At 36.3% G+C, this 21,561-nt stretch overlaps 1 protein-coding gene across 1 annotated transcript; it reads left to right on the top strand.

The window, feature by feature from the left end:
- Positions 1 to 499: 499 nt before the first annotated feature.
- On the top strand, positions 500 to 21,313 carry LOC118763564. The gene is made up of 7 exons (XM_036503140.1): positions 500 to 600; positions 5,148 to 5,205; positions 6,970 to 7,023; positions 12,451 to 12,750; positions 15,869 to 16,186; positions 16,319 to 16,618; positions 21,147 to 21,313. The coding sequence occupies exons 2-7, from the start codon at positions 5,151 to 5,153 to the stop codon at positions 21,311 to 21,313; spliced, it is 1,194 nt and encodes a 397-aa protein (XP_036359033.1). The 5' UTR covers positions 500 to 600; positions 5,148 to 5,150.
- Positions 21,314 to 21,561: the final 248 nt, after the last annotated feature.

Genomic DNA, 21,561 nt, shown 5'->3' with positions numbered 1-21,561 from the left:
ACCACGTAAGAGCTATTTGCGATACAGGACCCGAAATACCTTTCTACGTGGTAGTAGGCCGTGCAAGAAATAACAGCCAAATCTTTCCTTTTCTGGGGAAATGAGCTGTTTATGTGTGATTTCGATATCACATTCGTTGAAAGCATGCGAAATAACCTGGAAAAGTAAAAAAAAAAAAAGAAACACGAAACAACACTCCGTTGCTGGGAAACTCAAACTTTCCAGGTAACCCAACGGGTCACGGGTAGTCTAGTAGATACCTAAAACTATCAGTGGCCGTATCCTACAAACTATTAAGTCGCACTTCTTTGCGGGAGACGGCTAAAGTTTGGATACATTTATGTGTGTCTGTATCTATATACGTAAACACACACACGCACATACACACACACACACACGTTTATATTCCATCAGTTACTGAAAGAGCAATCTACAGCTGCGTTATCGTGAAAATTTTGGAACGGAAATAAAATAATAAAATAACGCCGCTTCAGTTGAAGAGAAAAAAGACGTTTTATTTATTATCGTCTCTGTTCCCTCTCCTCTATGATGCTTCGCAAATACAACTTGTAATGATATTCAAAGCTTTTGCACATTTAGGTAAGTGAATGCTTGTTTACGAAATTTTTCCGGCAGAAAATATAAAGATATATACTAAACATTTGAAGAGGAACAATTGCTATCAAGAAAGCATTAGATATAGCGCGAATGTATAGCTATATGCATTTAACTATATACATGTATTTATGTAACTATAAGAGCATTTTCGCGTACACCTCAATGTAGAGATGATTATAATTGTATGTATGCTAAGACTACACTGAATAGAATATTTTAAAGAACATGGCGAACAGAACATTGGAATAATATATCTCTATATCTTATCTACCGTAAACATTTCGCTTTGTCTCTCTACGCAAAACGCTAAATTCCACGTTTTTCATTTCACTTTATTTGTAAGGCGTAATAGGTTTTATTGAAGTGATACTTGCAACAGTCTGGTATAAAAGTCATGGGTAGTTTTGTGTATCTTTGTATATGTTTTTGGAAAGCATTATTCGTTGCTGAATTCCGTCAGAAGTCTTTGGAGCGGGAATGTTTTCAACCAACTTGTGTACATAATTATTACATACATGCATAAGAAACATACATGTATATAGAGGCGGCGAGGTGGCATAAACGTTAGCACGCCGGGCGAAAATTTTTAGCGGTATTTCGTCTGTCTTTATGTTTTGAGTTCAAATTCCACCGAAGTCGATGTTGACTTTCATCATTTGGATATTTCGTCTGCCATTACGTTCTGAGTTCAAATTCCGCCGAGGTCGACTTTGCCTTTCATCCTTTCGGGGTCGATAAATTAAGTACCAGTTACGTACTTGGGTCGATGTAATCGACTTAATCCGTCTGTCTGTCCTTGTTTGTCCCCTCTGTGTTTGGCCCCTTGTGGGTAGTAAAGAAATAGAAACATACATGCATACGTGTATGTTTTTTATGCATTTATAATCATATACGCATTTATGTATACATTAATGCATACATAAATACAAACATCTTCCTGTACACTGGAGGAATAAAAACATTTTGATTTAGGTAAAATAACTCCTCTCTCTCGAACATCTCATAACATTTTAGCCTTAGATCTGGAGAAAAAAATGGAAAGATTTTAATCAATATGCATAATGGTTATGAGCGAAACACCTAAGCTCCATGCGGCTCCGGCAGAAAGTAATTGCGATCTTCTGCTGACACTTTCGCCACAACTTTCTCTCACTCTTTCCTCCTGCATCTTGCAGCTCACCTGCGACGGACCGGCGTCCCGTCCAGGTGGGGAACTTATACGCCAAGGAAACCGGGAAAGCGGTCCTATGAGCCAGGCGTGGCTCGAGAAGGAACAAACAATGCATAATGGTATCAAAATCAAAAATTGTATAGCACCGACGTCAGCAGTAAAACTTATATCATTGACATTGAAACATTCACCAAAGGTGACGGAAAGATGCGTAAGGAAAAATCATTAGGAAGAGACTTCCTATTTGGAAACTGGTAGAGTATGCTGACATTCTACAGAAAGTCATTAGTATACTCTTTTTCTCTTTTACTTGTTTCAGTCATTTGACTGTGGTCATGCTGGAGCACCGCCTTTTGTCGAGCAAATCGACCCCAGGACTTATTCTTTGTAAGCCTAGTACTTATTCTATCGGTATATTTTTCCGAAACGCTAAGTTACGGGGACGTAAACACACCAGCATCGGTTGTCAAGCGATATTGGGTGGGGGGAACAAACACAGACACACAAACATATACACACACATACGTATATATACATATATATGACAAGCTTCTTTCAGTTTCCGTCTACCAAATCCACTCACAAGGCTTTGGTCGGCCCGAGGCTATAGTAGAAGACACTTGCCCAAGGTGCCACGCAGTGGGACTGAACCCAGGACCATGTGGTTCGTAAGCAAGCTACTTACCACACAGCCACTCTTACGCCTTTTTTTCTTTTTTTTTTCATGTATGTATATTAAAAAAATTGGAAGGCTACATTGACATATCACATTGGTTTGCTATTGCGCAGTAATATTTTGTAACCAAAGATGAGAAAACTGACTTGGTAGAAACTATAGTTCCATAGCTTGCATAACTCGCTTAACATAAATTGTTACAATCGATTCCTCCAAGACCGTTCTGAGTTTAACAATTCAGTGAAAAAAGAGGGTGTAGGAAAGTGTTGCACAACTTTTGTGAAATAAAGTTGTACTGTCTAAATTTTAAGGAAACACCATAGAAAACCTATGATGAATGATTTGATAACGGACTGTTTCTATTCTCCACTGTTGGCCATTGTTGGCAACCGTATTTGTTGCCTTAGGCACTGCCATAAAAACTCTCACCAAGACTAGGACAACAATCCTCAAACTACTTGAAAAGAAAACCAGTTTCCCAAATTCAAAGCATTTATAGCAATGGCTGCTCTAGCTATACTTTTCCATTCGATGAGAGCTAGAATTCAACGAAAGGAAATTATACCAGATTGTTTTTAAATAATTGACTTTCAGAGCTTTACTTTTACTGGATGTCATAATATATTTGCAGTACAAGTTCTTAACACACTGGAATACTAGGCAGGTCTATAGAGGGATTGTCATTTCGTATCTATCTGATGACCGGGAAATGAGATTTCTGTATGAGCGTGGCAACCACATTCATACAGAGACGTGCACATGTGCACAATTGTATGCCCATGTGCACAATTGTATGCTCATGCATAACTCAAGAACTCCATGCTGCCGATTAGGCCTTTTCTCTTGAATAGCCGTGTTGAATCATTCCATCTGTTGAACATAGAGTTCCGCGTTGACCGTTTGGTTCCATTCAAGCAATTCGTAATGGATAATCCCTTCCCAGTCTAACCCTACGCACAACATCGTTTTACGCGGATGAAGATCTTGTTTCACACGCGGTGTCGCCTGTTTACTGGGGCTAAGTCATTCCTTACGCTGCTTCATATTGCTGTACAGGCACCATTTTTCGTCGCCAATAACGATTCGGTAAAGAAATCGTTGCTTGTGTCCATGAGTTAAGCGGTGACGATCAAGCAAAGCAGCAGAGATTGTGACTCGTTGATTTTGGTTGTTGTCACTTAAAGCATGTGGAACGCATGCTCCATACTTCTGAACCTTTCCCATCGAGTGAAGATGCTTATCTATAGCTGTGTGGGAGCATTCCATTTTCTCTGCCAGTTCCCTTGTCGTTTAATGAGAATTTTCGTACAAAAGTTGGTTTAATTGCACTTCATCGAACTCAACTGGACGGCCTGAATAAGGTGCGTGTTTGAGGTCAAAACTTTTGCACTTGGCATACCAATCACTAGCGGTTCTTTCAGCCATGGCACCCTCTCCATACACAGCACAAATGTCTCGAGCAGCTTTTGCGGCCTTAGAACCTTGATTAAAAGCAAAATGAAGGAGGTGTCGAAAATGCTCTTTTTCCTTAACTTGACATTCCATTTCAATGATCTGAAAATAAACAAAAATTAACTAAAATTAGCTAGAAAAAAAACCCAAAATAAATTCCAAATTTATTCAAAAATAGAATTCTTGAAAAAAATAGATTCCAAAATTAAAAAAACGCAATAAATTCCAAAATTTAAAAAAAACGGTGGGAACCTAGTTGCCAACCCAATAAATGCTCGAATTTCATTCCCGGTCATCAGATAAATACGAAATGAAATTCAAGTAACTTTATGTCACATATCACGGATTATCTTTTTCATTTTACGTGATGGCTTTGTGCTCAGCTTCTGCCAAGGATTGTATGGGCTTCTTTGCCGCCTCACTGAGCCCAATTGGTAGAAGACTTCATTGAGCAAACACCTTGCAAAACCTTTATTGTCTCCTTCGATGGAGCCATAATGAAACTTTTGGCCTATGTCTCCATAATTCATTAGTTTATTGTACTTTGAATGTTTCTTGTCACTAGTTTTTCGAATACGCTCCCTTCTGGAGGCATACACACACACACACACACACACACACACACACACACACACACACACAAACACACACACACACACACACACACACACAAACACAACACACACATACACACATACGTAATTAATCTTGTTCGTAATAATGAATTTTTAAAATTCATTCTTTAATATTAAAAGCAAGTTTCGAGGCCCTTTTTTAAGATAAATTAACAGAAGAATAAACTTGTATGTACGAGGGGGTACTGAAAGGTTCGTGGCTTTAAGGGTGTCGCGAAAGGCCTGGTTGGGGGCCCAATCTTCCGAGTTCTTTTATAGGTCTTAGAAAACTGGTGTACCGATGCGATAAGTGTGTGACACTGAGAGGGGAATATGTTGAATAAAATCATAATTAACTGATCCTCCTATATTTTCTGTTACCCAAAGCCAGAGGCTTTTCAGCACCCCTCGTAGTTTCTGCTGCTTGACTTCAATAAAAAATTGAAACCATACTGTCTGCATATCCGCAAACAATTAACTTTGAAATAACAGCTGGAAAACTGGATGTGAACTAGTGACACTGAATTGATCTAAGATTGTTTTAAATATGATGCATATTTTTCCCTGTAATACACGACATAAACATTTGAATCTTCTTTTGCTCGTTTATATTCAGGATATGTTAAGAAATAATTGGAAATTCCTCTTAGGAACGTTTCTGTACCAATTCCTCTGTAAGTAATGTTTTACGTTTTCAGTCTTTGTATTTTACAACATAGATTTTTTTAATTAATAATTGTACGGGCAATTTATAGAAATACTATGTAGACACTATTCTTTTATTCTTTTAGTCTTTGATTTGTATCAGTCATTTGACTGCGGTCATGCTGGAGCACCGCCTTTAGTCGAGCAAATCGACTCCAGGACTTATTCTTTGTAAGCCTAGTACTTATTATATCGGTCTCTCGGTTCTCTTGTCGAACTGCTAAGTTACGGGGACGTAAACACATCAACATCGGTTGTCAAGCGATGTTGGGGGGACAAACACAGACACACAAACATATACATACACACATACACACACACACACGTATATATATATATATATATATATATATATATATATATATATATATATATATACACGACGGGCTTCTTTCAGTTTCCGTCTACCAAAGACACTTGCCAAAGGTACCACGCAGTGGAACTGAACCCAGAACCATGTGATTGGTATGCAAGCTACTTACCACACAGCCACTCCTGCGCCTATGTGATATTATGAATATCACGATGCTCACAAATGCGTAACATTTGGAATAAACGTCCTTGATACCATGTCACAACTAATTTCCTTTGATATCAAGTATCTTTCGAACAATCCTTACTGTTCTTAATAGAACAGATTTCTGTATAAACGCAATTGACATAGTTACATCAATCTCAATGATGAAACCGGCGAGTCTGCATATTTTTCGCTTTGTTCTATTCATCGAACAGTTTTTACTTTATTTGCAGGTTTTAATCACTGATACCCAATAATTACGGGTTTGGCCATTAATATTATATTAAATATCATTTTTATATAATATTTGTCGGAGTAAATATTACTTTCTTGGTGCCTAGAGCGCCTATAACTACTGGGATTACTTTAACAGAAACCCCATCCCGCAGCCTTGGCGTTTATAACCATCATCATCGTCGTCGTCGTCGCTGCTATTATTATTATTGAGTGAGAGCAGTTCATGCCATCAGAGTGACACTGGGGCAAAATATACGAAGCGCAGTATGCCCATCATGACTACCCGTCTGATAAGGATACATGAAGCACATGCATCACAACCAAATGTGTGCGACATGGTGATCTCATATCAAGATAAACAGCGCATGACCTTGCAGGTGGGGCCCAGTTAGAACTTTCTTCGTGCCCAGTAGCCCATCCCGCTCAAAAGGACCCTGTATAAAGATTGTTTAAGGATGATGAACAAAACACCCATTTTCCCAAAGGTGAATTATACAAACTTCAAAGAATTCCTCTCTACACATGGTTATGATGCTCCCCCACTACTTCTGCTCGTGATCAGGGATGCACATATCGTCAGCCACTAAGTGACATGCCCATCTGATTAAAGTCAAGCAAATGACGAGCAAATATGTGGTACTGAGCAGAATATTTGCTGTAGCCCATCTTTTTATACCAAGACAATGTACATGATAACACTTCCAATCAGTTAAGATGAGAAGCCACGAGAGTCACTGCCTTATATTGTAATTATTATTCGACATTTGATAGTTTCAGGTAATCCTTTATTACTATGTTTGGGAATTAGCTTTTTCTTATTTCTTTGTCAGTTTGAACAGGCATATCCTAGATGATTGTCGCCTAGTAGTCGTCTTGTACTTTGTTCGGCAGATGTTTATACCATTTCTTGTTAGTTCTCAACTGTTGTCAATTGTAGCTGACAGAAACTTCCATTTATTTTGGTTTTCATTTTACACAGGGATATTTACTGAGCCTTATGAAGAAGCGTATCACAAGTTTGCATTATCATCAGGTCAGTTTTCTTATTATTATTATGAATCAACTTCTCCCTCCACCCAATTCCAGGCCTTGTGCCCATAGTAGAAAGAATCATCATCACCATCAGCGGCAGCAGCAGTAGTAGTGGTAGTGGTTGTATTTTCTTCTGCTGACTCGTTCTAACGAGCCTTAAATTTTTAAATGTGCTTCAAGTTTCTCGGCAGTTTTCAAGTATAACTGAAGTTCATTTATTTTTGTTTTTACACAGAGACTTTAAATGAGCCTGATGAAGAACCGTTGGAAAAGTTTGTGACATTAAAAGGTCAGTTTTCTTTTATTTATTCCATACTGTATAACCTAACAATGGACAATATATTCCCGTTTTTTGTGTATCATTCCCTAGCAAAAAAAAAAAAGGTGTCAAACGTAGACATTAATAAATGCACAATCACAGAAATTGTAGAAAATGAAAAGCAACATCAACACCAACAACACCCACTCATGCTTGATCAAAGGAAAGTGTAGCTGACACTAAGCTAAACCGTATTATTCGCAAGTCTGCTGTGGAATAAGAATACCTTAGATAAGAAACATTTTGCCGGAAGAACTACAGCTTGGCAACAATTTGCTTAAGAGACAGGCAATTGCATGTTACATTCTATTACATAATCATACGAACAGGGAGAGATCTGAGCTTGTTAGGAGGAAAACTGGATAATTGAAGACCCAATTAGTTGCAATTCCCGGAGACCTAACCAATCAATAAGCCGTTTAAAGGATTCGTTCACAAGTAACAGATGCAAATTTCAGATTTTGAAGTACCACCAGTAGAAAAAAAAAGAGTTCTACTATTTTACAGGTGTACAACAGGGTACATAGTTCATGGAAAACTGTAAAAAACCTATGCTTTTCCAAAGCTCCAGAGTTGGAGACATTTACTGCTGACTTCTTTTTTTTACTGGCTAAGGGAGGGGACCGGTGTATGACAACATACGCGTCACATTCAGAAAACAAAAAAGACGGAGCGAAAGTACAAGTTTAAATAAAATGAGTCACAACTGCCTATAAGTTAGTCACAATATATTGGGAAGGAGAAATATAATGGACGCAATCGAGGATTTCGGTAAAGATTTGCCACTCGGATCCACCAAAAATTTCAGCACCAGTTGAAAATATGCCATTTTAAGACAGACGCCTGAAATTCCTGACATAGACAACAGAGAGACCTTGGATACAGTATCATCAAATCTTCTGGAAAAGAATTATCTCTAGAGCCATAGTATATCTTTATGTGTTGATTAATAACCGACGAGTTGAAATGGCAACATATCTCCGAGTGGAAAAGTTCTTGAAAGGAAGATGGTATGATACACCAACTGCATAACTCAGACAGACAATATGGTAGTTGCCAAAGTTAAATTTCTTTAATGAAGCAGTTACAGAGAGAAATTCTATTGTCCTGTACAGGAACGAGAATTTACCCTCATTCGGGCATAACTTGGCAGTTGGGTGATGATGATAAAAGTTTTGTGTAAGCTGTCAGAATTATGAAACTGGTGGGTGGTAACAAACACTGTTTTGAAAAAGCGTTTCCTCCAAGAAATGTGCCGCCTGAAGAACTGGTCTGGAATTGGGTTGAGGTCCTTGATTAAGTTAAGCCATAAACCTTATACAAAAGTTTGAATCTCGTATAACTGTCAAACGAACACCAGCAGCGTGTTATAGCAGAAGGTAAAAGAACTAAGTGTTATAAATATGGTGGCACCAGCAATCTTTTTCTCAAGAACAAAGGAAATATAAAAATAAAAACGACCGACATTCTTGTTGATTCCACACCTTAAAGAAATCAACTAATTTAAGAACAACAAAACAACCACAATTAAAACAGAAGCATGAGATGCAAATTAAACAGCAGTTGCAATAGCAATAACAGCAGCAGTAAAAACAAAGTAACGGCAGTAGCAACAGCAACATGTGTGGAGGCACAATAGCCCAGTGGTTAGGGCAGCGAAATCGCGGTCGTAAGAACGCGGTTTCGATTCTCAGACTGCCCTTTGTGAGTGTTTATTGAGCAAAAACACCGAAGTTCCACGAGGCTCCGTTGGGGAGGAATGGTGAACCCCGCTGTACTCTTTCACCACAACTTTCACTCACTCTTTCTTCCTACTTCTTCCACAAAGCAGAGGAACCATGGTGTAACCTACTATGGTGTGGCAAACTTTCAGACCCTAGTCTAGTTTGCGAATCCTCTGTACCCCAGGATGGTTCATCTCTCCACCCATTAAAACCCACCGTTTACGGAATGAGGATAACAACGTAGCTTTCGCGCCCGTGCAACCACCAGTCTATCGCGTGTGGTGGGTGGAATGCTACACGCATTCTTAGTAGGCTCGAATTAGAGATTATTCTTTGTGGCTAATGGCGTGAGTCCTGATTGGAAGAAGAAGACAGCAACATGTAACTCATTCACTGATAGCTGCCATCTTATAAGACGGTAGAACCCAAAGACGCTAAATCTGTTATTGTTAAAACATGCGGCTTTGAGAAAATACTATACGTTTGTATTAGAATGCTGCTCTGATGGCGCAAAACTGCTACCTTTTTAAATTTACAAAAGAAAAATATTACCCAACGAAAGAATACCCAATAGTGTTTATGTTCGTTTCCATCCAAAATGTTGGGCGAATGAAAGAAGGAAACTGTGGCTTGACAAACTGTGGTCTAGGCGTTCTGGTGGGCTGTTAAAAGACCTGCCTTATTGGTGAAGGACCAGTTTTTGGGCTCATAGATCTGAGCTTGTTAGGAGGAAAACTGGAGAATTGAAGACCCAATTAGTTGCAATTCCTGGAGACCTAACCAATCAATAAGCCGTTTAAAGGATTCGTACACAAGTAACAGATGCAATCTTTAGATTTTGAAGCAACACCAATAGAAAGAAAGAAGAGTTCTACTATTAAACTAGTGTGCAACAGGGTTCATGGAAAGGTGTAAAAGAACAGATAGTTGTGTAATCATTTTTAGAAGCTGTGGCATTAGTAATGCCCTTGATGGTACTGAGGCTTATTTCTTGCTGAAGGAGATATTGATGATCCGGATACTATTGTGGAGAATTCCAGAGATTAAGAACATAAAATGGATAAAAACTGAGAATGAGTTTTCAAACTTTGAATATGCTGATTTACCTTTTGAAATTGATGATTTCCAGGCTTTTCCCCACCTATGTTGATTAAATAAGCCTTTATCTACATTATTTACATTATTTACATTTGACGGATATTTGTCCTCATCTTGTTTGTTGTCAACACAACATTTCGGTTGATATACCCTCCAGCTTTCATCAGGTGTCTTGGGGAAATTTCGAACCTGATTGCTCATTCCTAAGGTATTCTTCGATGTTGTTGTTGTTATTACTACTACTATTACTACTACTACTACTACTACTACTACTACTACTACTACTACTACTACTACTATTATTATTATTATTATTATTATTAAAGAAGCCCTTCCCTTATCTTCTTTTTTACTTGTTCTATTCTCTATCCTGTGTTGTTCGCTGAAGTACCAGTTTGTGTTAGAATACATTCAGTTTTACCCAATACTTAGAGTGCACTAATATTCAATGCAATTTTTGTTTTCTCATATACTGTAATTATCTTTGGGAATCCATTTGCATTTATTGTACTTAGCTGATTTGTTCTAGTTTTTATCAATATATTTCTTGTTGTCTGTATGTAAGAAGATTCAACGATATCAATCTATTTTCTTTTCTGCTATAGAAAATTTAATTCAGTTTCTTTTAATGGTTAGTGTATTATTTATATAAACAGAATCATAGATTCCTCTCCAGACAGCTTTAAAATATATTTCGATGTATGATAAAATGCAAAACTTTTTCTCCGACAAAATAGTCATATAAAATAAGAGTGTTCAGATGACGTCTTACACGCCGACAAATGCGCTATATATATATATATATATATATAATATATATATATATATATATATAATATATATATATAATTTATAAACAAGGGCAAAGTATTTCATTTATTTCTTATCGTATTTTCTTACTGAAGAGGAAAAATCCGTAGGATAAATCCAGAAATTGATTCAATATAGAAATAACGAATTAAAAAAAATTAGCTTGCCTTCCTCGATTTCAGCACGACGTGTATTTATAGTGAATGTATATTGTAATGTAGTGATTGACGATTTAACGTCTAATTCTCAGCATATTGGCATAGAAATGCTTTTTTCTTTTGCCCTTGTTTATAAATTGTTTATAATTTTCACCTTTAAAGGTATTTTAATATGCTGCCACTTTTGATGAATTTTTTTCTGGAAAAATATTTTATCCTATATTAGCAGAAGTAGTAGTTGTAGTAGTAGTAGTAGTAGTAGTAGTAGTAGTAGTAGTAGTTGTAGTATTTGTAGTAGTAGTAGTATATATATATATATATATATATATATGTTTCTTTATTGGCCACACAGGGCCGCACACAGATGGGACAAGTTACAAGGTAGAGCTTTTCTTTTGGGGGAGAAAAAAAAAGGTGGCGTAGGTTTTCGATCAAAAGGGATCGTAAAAGGGAAAAAAGAACAAAAAAAAGAAAAAAGGGAAAAGGAACAAAAGAAAAGAAAAATGAAAAAAGAAGAAAAAAGAGGAAAAAAGGGGAAGAGGAAAAGAAACGATCAATAGGGATCGTGTATCACAGTGTCATGATGTATGGTGTAAAGGGAAAGGCAAGTAAGGTTTATCCGTGGGAAGAAAAGCCTACGAAAAAGACCACGGTAACCTTGGTCAATATTGTTATATGTTACCACATTTGTTTGCAAGTGGGTAACCCTCTGTTTTCAATTTCTGGGTTTATAGGATTATGCTCAAGGTGGCTTCGTCATTCATACGTGCCATCCTTGCTACATTCACCCATCTTTTTTTTAAAACGTTCGCTAGACAAAACTTGCCTCTCTACTATCACTTTCCTTTTCAAGTGGTACTTGAAGAAGTTGATGAGAGGTTGACCAGAGAGGAAAGTCTTTGTCTCCAATCCTTTAGTGTTTATCGTTGCAATAAAATATCTTGTGTTGTACTGAAAGGTACAAATCCTGTTTTTCATGTGTTTGCTTTTGATATTAAAGCAAGAAATTAATGCGGTGAGCTAGCGAAATCGTTACCCACCGGGAAAAAAGTAGAGCAGCATTTCTTCCGACTTCTCTTTGTTAAGTTCAAATTCTGCCGGGGTCGACTTTCTCTTTCAACTTTTCGGGGTCGATAAAATAAGTATCAGTTGAACACTGAGGTCGATGTTATCGACTTGTACCCTTTCTCGAAACTGCTGGCATTGTGCCAAAATTTGAAATCCATGTTAGAACATGAAATATATTTTATGGAATTTCAGCAATGTTGAATATTTCAACAAATATATCCATTTCTTATTTCTACTCTTTCTTTTTTCAGTAGAACCTATAAGTTATAGAGACGGCGGAGTTGTATTTGTTAATGTATACGAAACCGGAAAATTAACATGTCCATTCGAGCCAGGCGATTTTCTTGAGGAATGGTCTAATAAGAACTTGGTTGCTACTTGTAATAAGGTGAATTACAAGGAAAACTCAGCGTTCAAAGTAGTAAATGTTACATGTCACAAACTAGAATCTACATTAATAGTTATGGTTTTAACTGCAAAACCGCCTTTGGTCTTCTTCTGTCTGACAAAGAAACAAAAGAATGTTATGTTCACGATTCAGCCTTTATACAGTGAGTCATAGTTAATTTAATCTTAATTTTTATCACATAAACTCAAGACTTAGATTTAGGAAGGAGTCATGAATGAATGAATGAATAAATGAATGAAAGAAAGAGTGAATGAATGAATCAAGCAAGCAAGCAGGCAAGCAATCAGTCTATCTGTCTGTCGTCTCTCTCTCTCTCTCTCTCTCTCTCTCTTCCCTGTCTTCCGTCTGTCTGTCTATCTGTCTATACATATATACACATATATAATATACATATATAATGTTTGCGTGCGTATATATTTGAAGAAAGATTTTCTTAAATTAAAAATTAACTACATAAAAAAAAAATTATAAAACAAAAGGAACAGAATGAAGCGATCTCTTGGAAGGCAATTTTCTCACAGTGTACAAACACTTTCACTGTTTACAGTCTTTTTTTTTTTTCAAATTAGCGTGTGATGGGTCTAACCCATATAGAAATAAATGTTTTTATTAGCGGTGTTGATGAATTCCGGTTTAGTTTCGACTTAGAATTCTTATGAAATAACTTTCTTTTTCCTTTCGTATTTGATCATTTTCTTTCTTTATTTTGATAAAAGGAAATGCTTTGAATTTTCCATTTGCACAAATGTCAAGATGTCATACATGGAAAATTTTCATTGCTTTTGGGGCATGTAATGCAGTGAAAAAGATTTTTTTTTGGTTTGCGATTCATATGTGCATTGGCCTTCAATTCATTCCATTTTATTTTCTTTTTTTTTTGTCGTTACCTGTACAATTATTTCATACGTACCACTATGAAGGTCTCCGCAGTTTTTGTTACCTGCTAAATTTTCTTCTTATGTGAATTTCGTCTTTGTTATGAGTCTTTTAAGATTTGGTGGTTGTCTTCGGCTTTCGATTCTTTGATCACTTTTCTGAGATTTGATGATTGGTGCAGACTTGGAATGTATCGTTTGGCCGAATGTAAAATGGCATGGTTTCTAGGATGCTGGGTAACTACACGTGGAATGTGTATATATTTGCATTTTTCTCTTCACCGTCATTGTGAGGGTTTCTCGGTAAGACAGAGATTGAGATTTCTTCTTTGGCTATGGCATTAATTTACTTTGATTATTTGGTGCTGTTGTTCCTAAAGAAATATATTTAATTTTTCTCGTCCATTTGTGCCCGTAATTTGTTTCAAAATAAGCATCTGCTAAATTCAAAGGGTTATTCCTTTTCATGTAGGGTGAGTAGCAAGATCTAAAGTATAACCATCGGTTGATTGTACCTGTTTCATTTTCTTTAATTGCAAAAATTTCCAATGAAGGAAGTTCCCGTTCATTAATTTTCAAGTGAACTAGATGGAAACCGAATGCAATTTACGAATTTAAGAAATCTTACGAGGTGTTATTTCTTCTGAAAAAAAAAGTTAATCATCCAGAAATCTTTTACAGTTTCCTTTTAAATAGGTTTGGAAATGCTAATCAAAAGCAATTCCAGAAAAGCAGAGATATTTTCTTCAGGGAATCTCATTACAAATATTGGTACAAATTTCGTTTTAAGGTAATGTTGGTTACCAAAAAAAAGTAGTTATTTTCCTGCACCAATCGTAATTATTCAGATATAACTTCTTTTAATAATCTTTTAATAATCTTGAACTCGGCGTGACTATTTTTCGATCCAAAATCCTAGAGCTTCTAGTACTAATTCATGGATAATATTTGTATAGAGATGGTTTAGAATTTTGCAATGTACATGTCATCTCTTATAGAACTAGGAACTAATTTGCACAAAAGTTACAAAATTATGCCAAATTAATTGCTTAATTGTTAGGTGTTTGATGTTGATCGTGCAACGATTGGAGGTTTTTTTTTTATATCAGAGGACTTCATAATCTTTACATATGATGAATAGAGGTTCTATCGGAGATGACATGGACTTCATATGTCCGAATATTCCATAGAATCCTCTCCCCTTAATGTAATTATCAAGTAGAATCAATGTGATACAAATGTGACATGGCTAGAATTAAAAGTATTACTCATCTGACAGGCTTGTATGCAGTTTTCGTCAACACCGGTTTCCTAGAACCTTTGAACTAAAGAGTCGAGTATTTCATGAACACATTGTTATCGTAAAGCAGAAGTTGTGTCCTTGTGACGAACACAACAGTGAACAGCATATTTGCATTTGAATTTGCTGCACATACAGAACGTATTAAGAATAAATATGCAAATAATCGCTTCACATCTCAGCGTTCAACGTGCATTTTATGATTTATTATCAGCAATAATCTGAAACCTGCTCACTGAAATTATAAACAAGGCGATCGGCTTCCGTTACATTCATTGGCTCAGGTCTTCTGGCAACGAGACTCAATATATTGAATTAACAGTGTCCCAGAATCCCTTATATTAATGAATCGAGGGCAATATTAACCCATTGTCATTGTGAAGGAGAAGCTGTTTTCCTGTGGCAAAAACAACAGTGATTAACACATTTGCGTTCGAATCTGCCGGAGCATATTATGAATAAATTTGCAAGCCATCATCGTATGTGTGTGTGTTTGTGTGTGTGTGTGTGTGTGGTGTGTGTGTGTGTGTGTGTGTGTGTGTGATGCAATTTGTGCGTGTGTATGTATCATATAACTTTCGGATTCAGATAATAACTTTTGATCTTCCTCTTTAGTATCCAGGAAGTTTGAAGGTGATACTTCATGAAAGATGTTGCTAATAGTGATTCTGAACTTCTGATGAAGTGAGAAGTCTTGTAGAAAAGTGTTTATTTCATTAATCAGGCTGTAATGAAAATTAAATTCATTCATCTAAAATTTGAACTTAAAATGTAATAATTTTATGATTTAATTAAATAACACATTTTGTCAATTCTTCAGCTCATTGCCCTCCGCCCAAGATAATTCAGAAAACATATAGTTAGTAACTTTCCAGTATTTAGAAGCAAGTTACGTAGTTGTGTATTTGTACATTCCTGCATACTGTATCGTATATAAGTGTCTGTAACATGTATATTACATACCATTGCCATAACAATAATACTGGACATCGGTCATCTGTTTTCGTCTCATTTCTCTCGAATATCACTAAACAGTATATTTCTGTAATATTATTTCGATGTTAATGTACTATTTTCTATTGCAGACGATGTTGGAAATCTTTTTATTTTTGATCACCGCGACACTGTTCCTGCCGGGTCAACTTTACGATTGATCTGTGAAATAGGCGAAAGCACCACTTTGATATGGTACTATGGAGACGGCGCAGTACTGGCATCGTATGTATATTGTGTTGATTCAACTAAGGACCATACAAAATTTCCAGGGCGTATTTACAGTACATGTAATTTTAAATTACGTAAATCGTCTCTGACTATCTACCCTGTCAAACCATCTGATGGTCGTTTTAATATTGTTTGCAAAACAGACGAACATGCTAGCATGGTTAATATAACGGTTTTCAGTAAGTATTTAATTTAATTTCCTGAAGTCAGATTAGATTGCCAATTTATGACACAATTTATTATTTGTAGGTCATGACTTCACTCTCTTCTATCTCTTTCTGTTTCATGATTTATTGTTGCATATTTTTCAGGATCTGCAGGCTTTGTTGACATTGACGTCGGTAATTTGGAAGCTTTTGTGAATGAAGTTACACTTGTTGAATGTCCTTTAGAAAAAGAAGACGAATTAAAGTACTGGAAAATTAATGATACTTTGATTACTTGTGGGAACACATCCAAGTCTAACTCGCAATACTATATAGCCCATGTTACGTGTAATAATCAATTCTCTGAAATTGCCATCAAGTTTTTGACTGAAATCAGTAAATTAACAGTCCTCTGCATAAGTAAGAAAAATAAGCACATGAAGATCACCTTAATAGCCAAAGAAGGTATGTATAAAAATGTCTATGCAAAACTTCAACAGCTATGCTGTGAATTATTACTATCACTATTGGTAGAGTCGTTTGCACGCCGGGCAAAATGCTTAGCGATATTTCGCCTGTTTTTATGTTCTGAGTCCAAATTACGCAGCGGTCGACTTTGTCTTTCATTCTTTCAGAGTCGATAAATTAAGTACTGGGGTCATTATGATCGACTTATCTCCTCCCCACATATTTCAGGCCTTGTAACTGTAGTAGAAAGATATATTATTATTATTATTATTATTATTATTATTATTATTATTATTATTATTATTATTATAATTATTATTATTATTATTATTATTATTATTATTATTATTATTATTATTATTATTATTATTATTATTATTATTATTCAGTAGTATATTTTTTATAGCGTGCTTTCACTTCACTACCGAGCGCAGCTCTGTGTGCCTTGGGTATGTGCTGTGATTTGTTGTGATGCTCTGATGGTTACTGTATGGAAAGTGTTCTGCGTAGGATGTGTGCAGTGCCTAGTAGTTCAATTTTCTGTATGTTATATGTGTTTGTAAGTCCTGGTGTTTTTGTTATGTATTTGTCTGAATATTTTTTTTATCATGCCTAATGCACCTATTATGATAGGAATTGTTTCCGTTTTTAGATTCCACATTCTGGTTACCTCTATTTCCAGGTCTTTGTATTTTGAAAGTTTCTCCATTCCTTTTAGAGACACGTTGTCATCTGCTGGTATTGATACATCAATTAGAAAGCATTTTTTTTCTTCATGATCTCTGACAACTATATCTGGTCTGTTGGCCTTAATTTCTCTATCAGTGTGTATCGGCATATCCCAGAGTATGGTTGCTTTCTCGTTTTCTGTGACCTTTCCTGGTGTGTGCCTATACCATCTTTTTCTGTTGTTATTTCATAATGTTGGCATAGCTTCCAGTGTATATAGGTCCCAACTCTGTCGTGTCTGTGAATATATTCCTTCTTAGCCAGAACTGGGCAGCCAGAGATAATATGATTTATTGTTTCTTCTCCATCTCCACATATTCTGCAGTTACTTGTAATATTTCTTTTCATTACATGTTTTTGGTAATTTCTGGTGGGGAGGCTTTGGTCTTGTGCTGCAATTAAAAATCCTTCTGTCTCTGCTTTGAGTCCTGAGCTTCTCAACCATTGCTGGGATTTTTATTTGTCTATTTCTTTTGCATTTAGTTTAGTCCAGTATTTGCCATGAAGGGGCTTTTCTTGCCATCGTATTATCATGGTTCGTTGCTGTTCTATTTTTAGTTTGGATTTCATTTGTTTTATAACTTTTGTTGTTTCTTCTTCTTCTTCTTCTTCTTCTTCTTCTTCTTCTTCTTCTTCTTCTTCTTCTTCTTCTTCTTCTTCTTCTTCTTCTTCTTCTTCTTCTTCTTCTTCTTCTTCTTCTTCTTCTTCTTCTTCTTCTTCTTCTTCTTCTTTGTTAGGTGGTATGATTTCTTGTTCGTATTTGTCAGCTTCCTTAAATATTGAGAACAGTTTTTAGTTTTGCTCGTGTTTTGCCGCTATTTGTATCAGTTTTCCTTCCTTCTGAAGTAGATATTTTTGCAGTCCTATGGTGGTTCTTTTATAATAGTTTTCCAGCTGTATAAGGCCTCTACCACCTTCTATACGTTGTTATTATTATACGTTATTATTATTATTATCATTATTATTATTATTATTATTATTATTATCATCATCATCATCATTATCATCATCATCATCATTATTATTATTATTATTATTATTATTATTATTATTATTATTATTATTATTATTATTATTACTTTTCGGATAGCGTTGTCGGAAGCTGGACCTACGGACCAGTTAAAGTGCTCGGGGTCTGCTTTGGTCCCGACCTATAGATTGATAAGAACCGAGATGAGCTGGGGAACATGGTGGCCAATCTTACCCAGAAATGGGCTGAAAGAATGCTGTCCTTCAAAGGTCGGTCTGAGGTTGCGAATGCTTACATTGCCTCCGTTATTATTTATCACCTGACCATCGTGCCTTGTACCGGTTAATGCTTGACCAAGTTGGAGCATCTCTTATTTAAATTCTTGTAGAAGGGATACGTTCCAATGGTCAGGTGGTCAATCTGTTGCTAGCATCCTCGGATTAGGTATGTTGTAACTCCTAATCCGCGGACACGTGCTTAGGTTACGCAACCTGCAACGTTTTCAGGGCAGTGAGCGTGTGTGGGTTCCGTTTGTGATGCTCGTCTTTCCGCAGCTCGTCTCCTTGACGGAGCTGCAGTTCTGGGTGAAGAGAAAACCGAGACTGGGCGCGTGGCACATAGAATGTCGTCGGTGCTCCAGCATGACCGCAGACAAATGAGTGAAACAAATAAAAGAAGAAAAGAAGAAAAACATACACATACACACAAATAATAATATAAATAATATATAAATATATACATATATACATACATATATGTACAAACCTACATATATATGTATAGATACATGCATATATGGGTACAGGACATTAAAAAAAACGTTGAACACAAAAGAAACGAAAACATAAAAACAAAAATATAGAAACGAACTTTTTTTCGAACAACGAAAAAAACAAACAGAGAAACGAGACATACAACATAAAGAATATTCCCCTTCTTCAGTTGTCCCTGTTTCATCTACGCCACTTTCGAAGGCAAGGACAACACGCGACTTCGTTGAAACCGTCCTTCCCGCAAGCAAATTAAATAAAATTTGGGATTTTTTGAAGAAGATGAAGGTAGTAATAACAGAACAATGAGAACAAAACAATAAAAAGAACAGGACAGTGAGAACAAAACAGTAAAAACAAACAGACGATAGAAAAATTATTTTACATGAGTGTGTGTATGTGTGTGTGCTCGTGCGTGTGTGTGTGTACATATGGATAAATTTTTACCTCACTTTACTTCCAGGTTTTCATCACACCGGGAATAGAATCTCCAGCCCATCTCTAGCCTGTCGTGATCATAAAGACCCCAAGTAGCGGATGAGAGCATCTCACAATCTTGTCTTTGGTCGGCTTTTTGATCCGGTCTATTGCCTTCCTGTCCATTCCGTCACCAAAATGTCCATCCGTTCTCCTTCAATCGCGCTATGTAGTCAGCCGATCTGCATTTATTTTCCTTGATAGTTCTTATAGTGTCGTTGACTCCAATGCTGTCGTATCCCAGCGTTTATTTTCTCTGCCCACAGTTTGTTACCGAGCACGATTCGTTCCGTTTACGGTTGGGCACAATGAGGGCGTTCATGATGGTACTGTCGAAGGCCCAAGTCTCACTGCCGTAAATCATCACTGGCAGGTTGTACTCGTTGCAGATAGTTTTATTATTTTCATGGAGGCCTTGGGACTTCTCGCGAGGTTTTCCACCTTCTCAGTACATGCACCTAAGGAGAATAGTGCTAGTTTGGGCGGGAGAAGATTTACGTCTTTCATCACCATATTTCCCAGGCAATGTAGCTGTCTATTTCATCTATGGTCTTACTGTTTAGGGTGACAGGGCTCTGGTATAGCGTGCCTATGGAACATGATCTTAGTCTTTCTGAGGTTCATATTGAAGCCGACAGGTTGGCTTATAGTATGGATAGGTGCTGTCATGGTGATATCATCTGCAAAGTCCAGGTGGCATAGATGTTCTCCGTCAATATTGATACCTTTTTTGTCGCATTGGATTTTGTTGATGACAGCGTCTTGCAGGCATGGTGTAAATGACTTCGATGAGATGTTATCGCCTTGTCTTGCTTCTCTCTCCAGCTTGATCTTATCATTGTGTTGGTGTAGCCTGTAAAGAGTTGCACCACTGTGAATATTTTTCAGTATTGCAATATCAGTGAGATCCACTCCTTAGTTCTTCAATGTCCTAAGGAGTGATGTGAATTTTATGGAGTCGAAGGCCTTCTCATAATCAATAAAGGCAAAACAGAAATGCTATGTAGTATTCGTTCGCCTTCTCTTACAATTGACTGACAACCTGAATGTAATCAATAGTAGAGAGTCCTATTCTAAAGCCAGCTTGTTCTTATGGCTGATAGAGATCCGAGGTGCCGAGCATCCGCCTTAGCATAATGTATGAGAACAGCTTGTAGATGATAGGCAAGAAGCTGCTAGGACGGTAGTTCTTCAAGTCCATTTTGTCACCTTCCTTGCAAAGTAAGATACTGGTGCGTTCTTTCAGTTGTCGGGGACTTTGCTTTTTCAAAGCTTCTGTTAAACAGATTAGTAAGCATCATCACGATAGGAGCTCCACCGTCCTGAATAATGCTAACAGAGATGTTGTCCTCGCCAGGTGCCTTGTTTCTCTTGAGTCGTTTGATAAGAGAGTATAAATTTTACATTATTTCATCAATTTATTTATTCATAGACTCCAAGTATACATCCATTTAAATCCATTCAAATTATTGCTCTGTTGCATATTTTATCGTCCTTTAAATTTCTTTTTCTTGATACACTAATTACAATATTTTGTTCTAGCATTGGTTAATTTTCTTATTTGTCAAATTTCTTCCAGATCAATCCGGCGCCAATGTTATAGTTATAGCAGCTTCAGCAATTGGAATGTGTCTCTTGATTCTCTTTATAGCTATAATTGCCATCTTGAAATTTACTGATGGCTTATGTTTCAAGAAATTGAAGCTATGCGATGGCTACTTAAACAAAGATCAAACCGATGAATAAATACTATATTAACTGAACGAGAATATTTCCTCCTATTTGGTCTGTTAAGCGTACGCCTTTAAATAAGTAATATATATATATATATATAATATATATATAATATATATATATATATATATATATATATATTATAATATATATATATATTATATATATATATATTATATATATATATATATATATATATATATAATATAGAGAGAGAGAGAGAGAGATATGCATATATTTTAGAAAAAGCTTGTTTTACG

This window comes from Octopus sinensis, linkage group LG5 (genome assembly GCF_006345805.1).
Source record: "Octopus sinensis linkage group LG5, ASM634580v1, whole genome shotgun sequence".
Lineage (NCBI taxonomy): Eukaryota > Metazoa > Mollusca > Cephalopoda > Octopoda > Octopodidae > Octopus > Octopus sinensis.
This window is presented reverse-complemented; position numbering and strand designations above follow the sequence as displayed.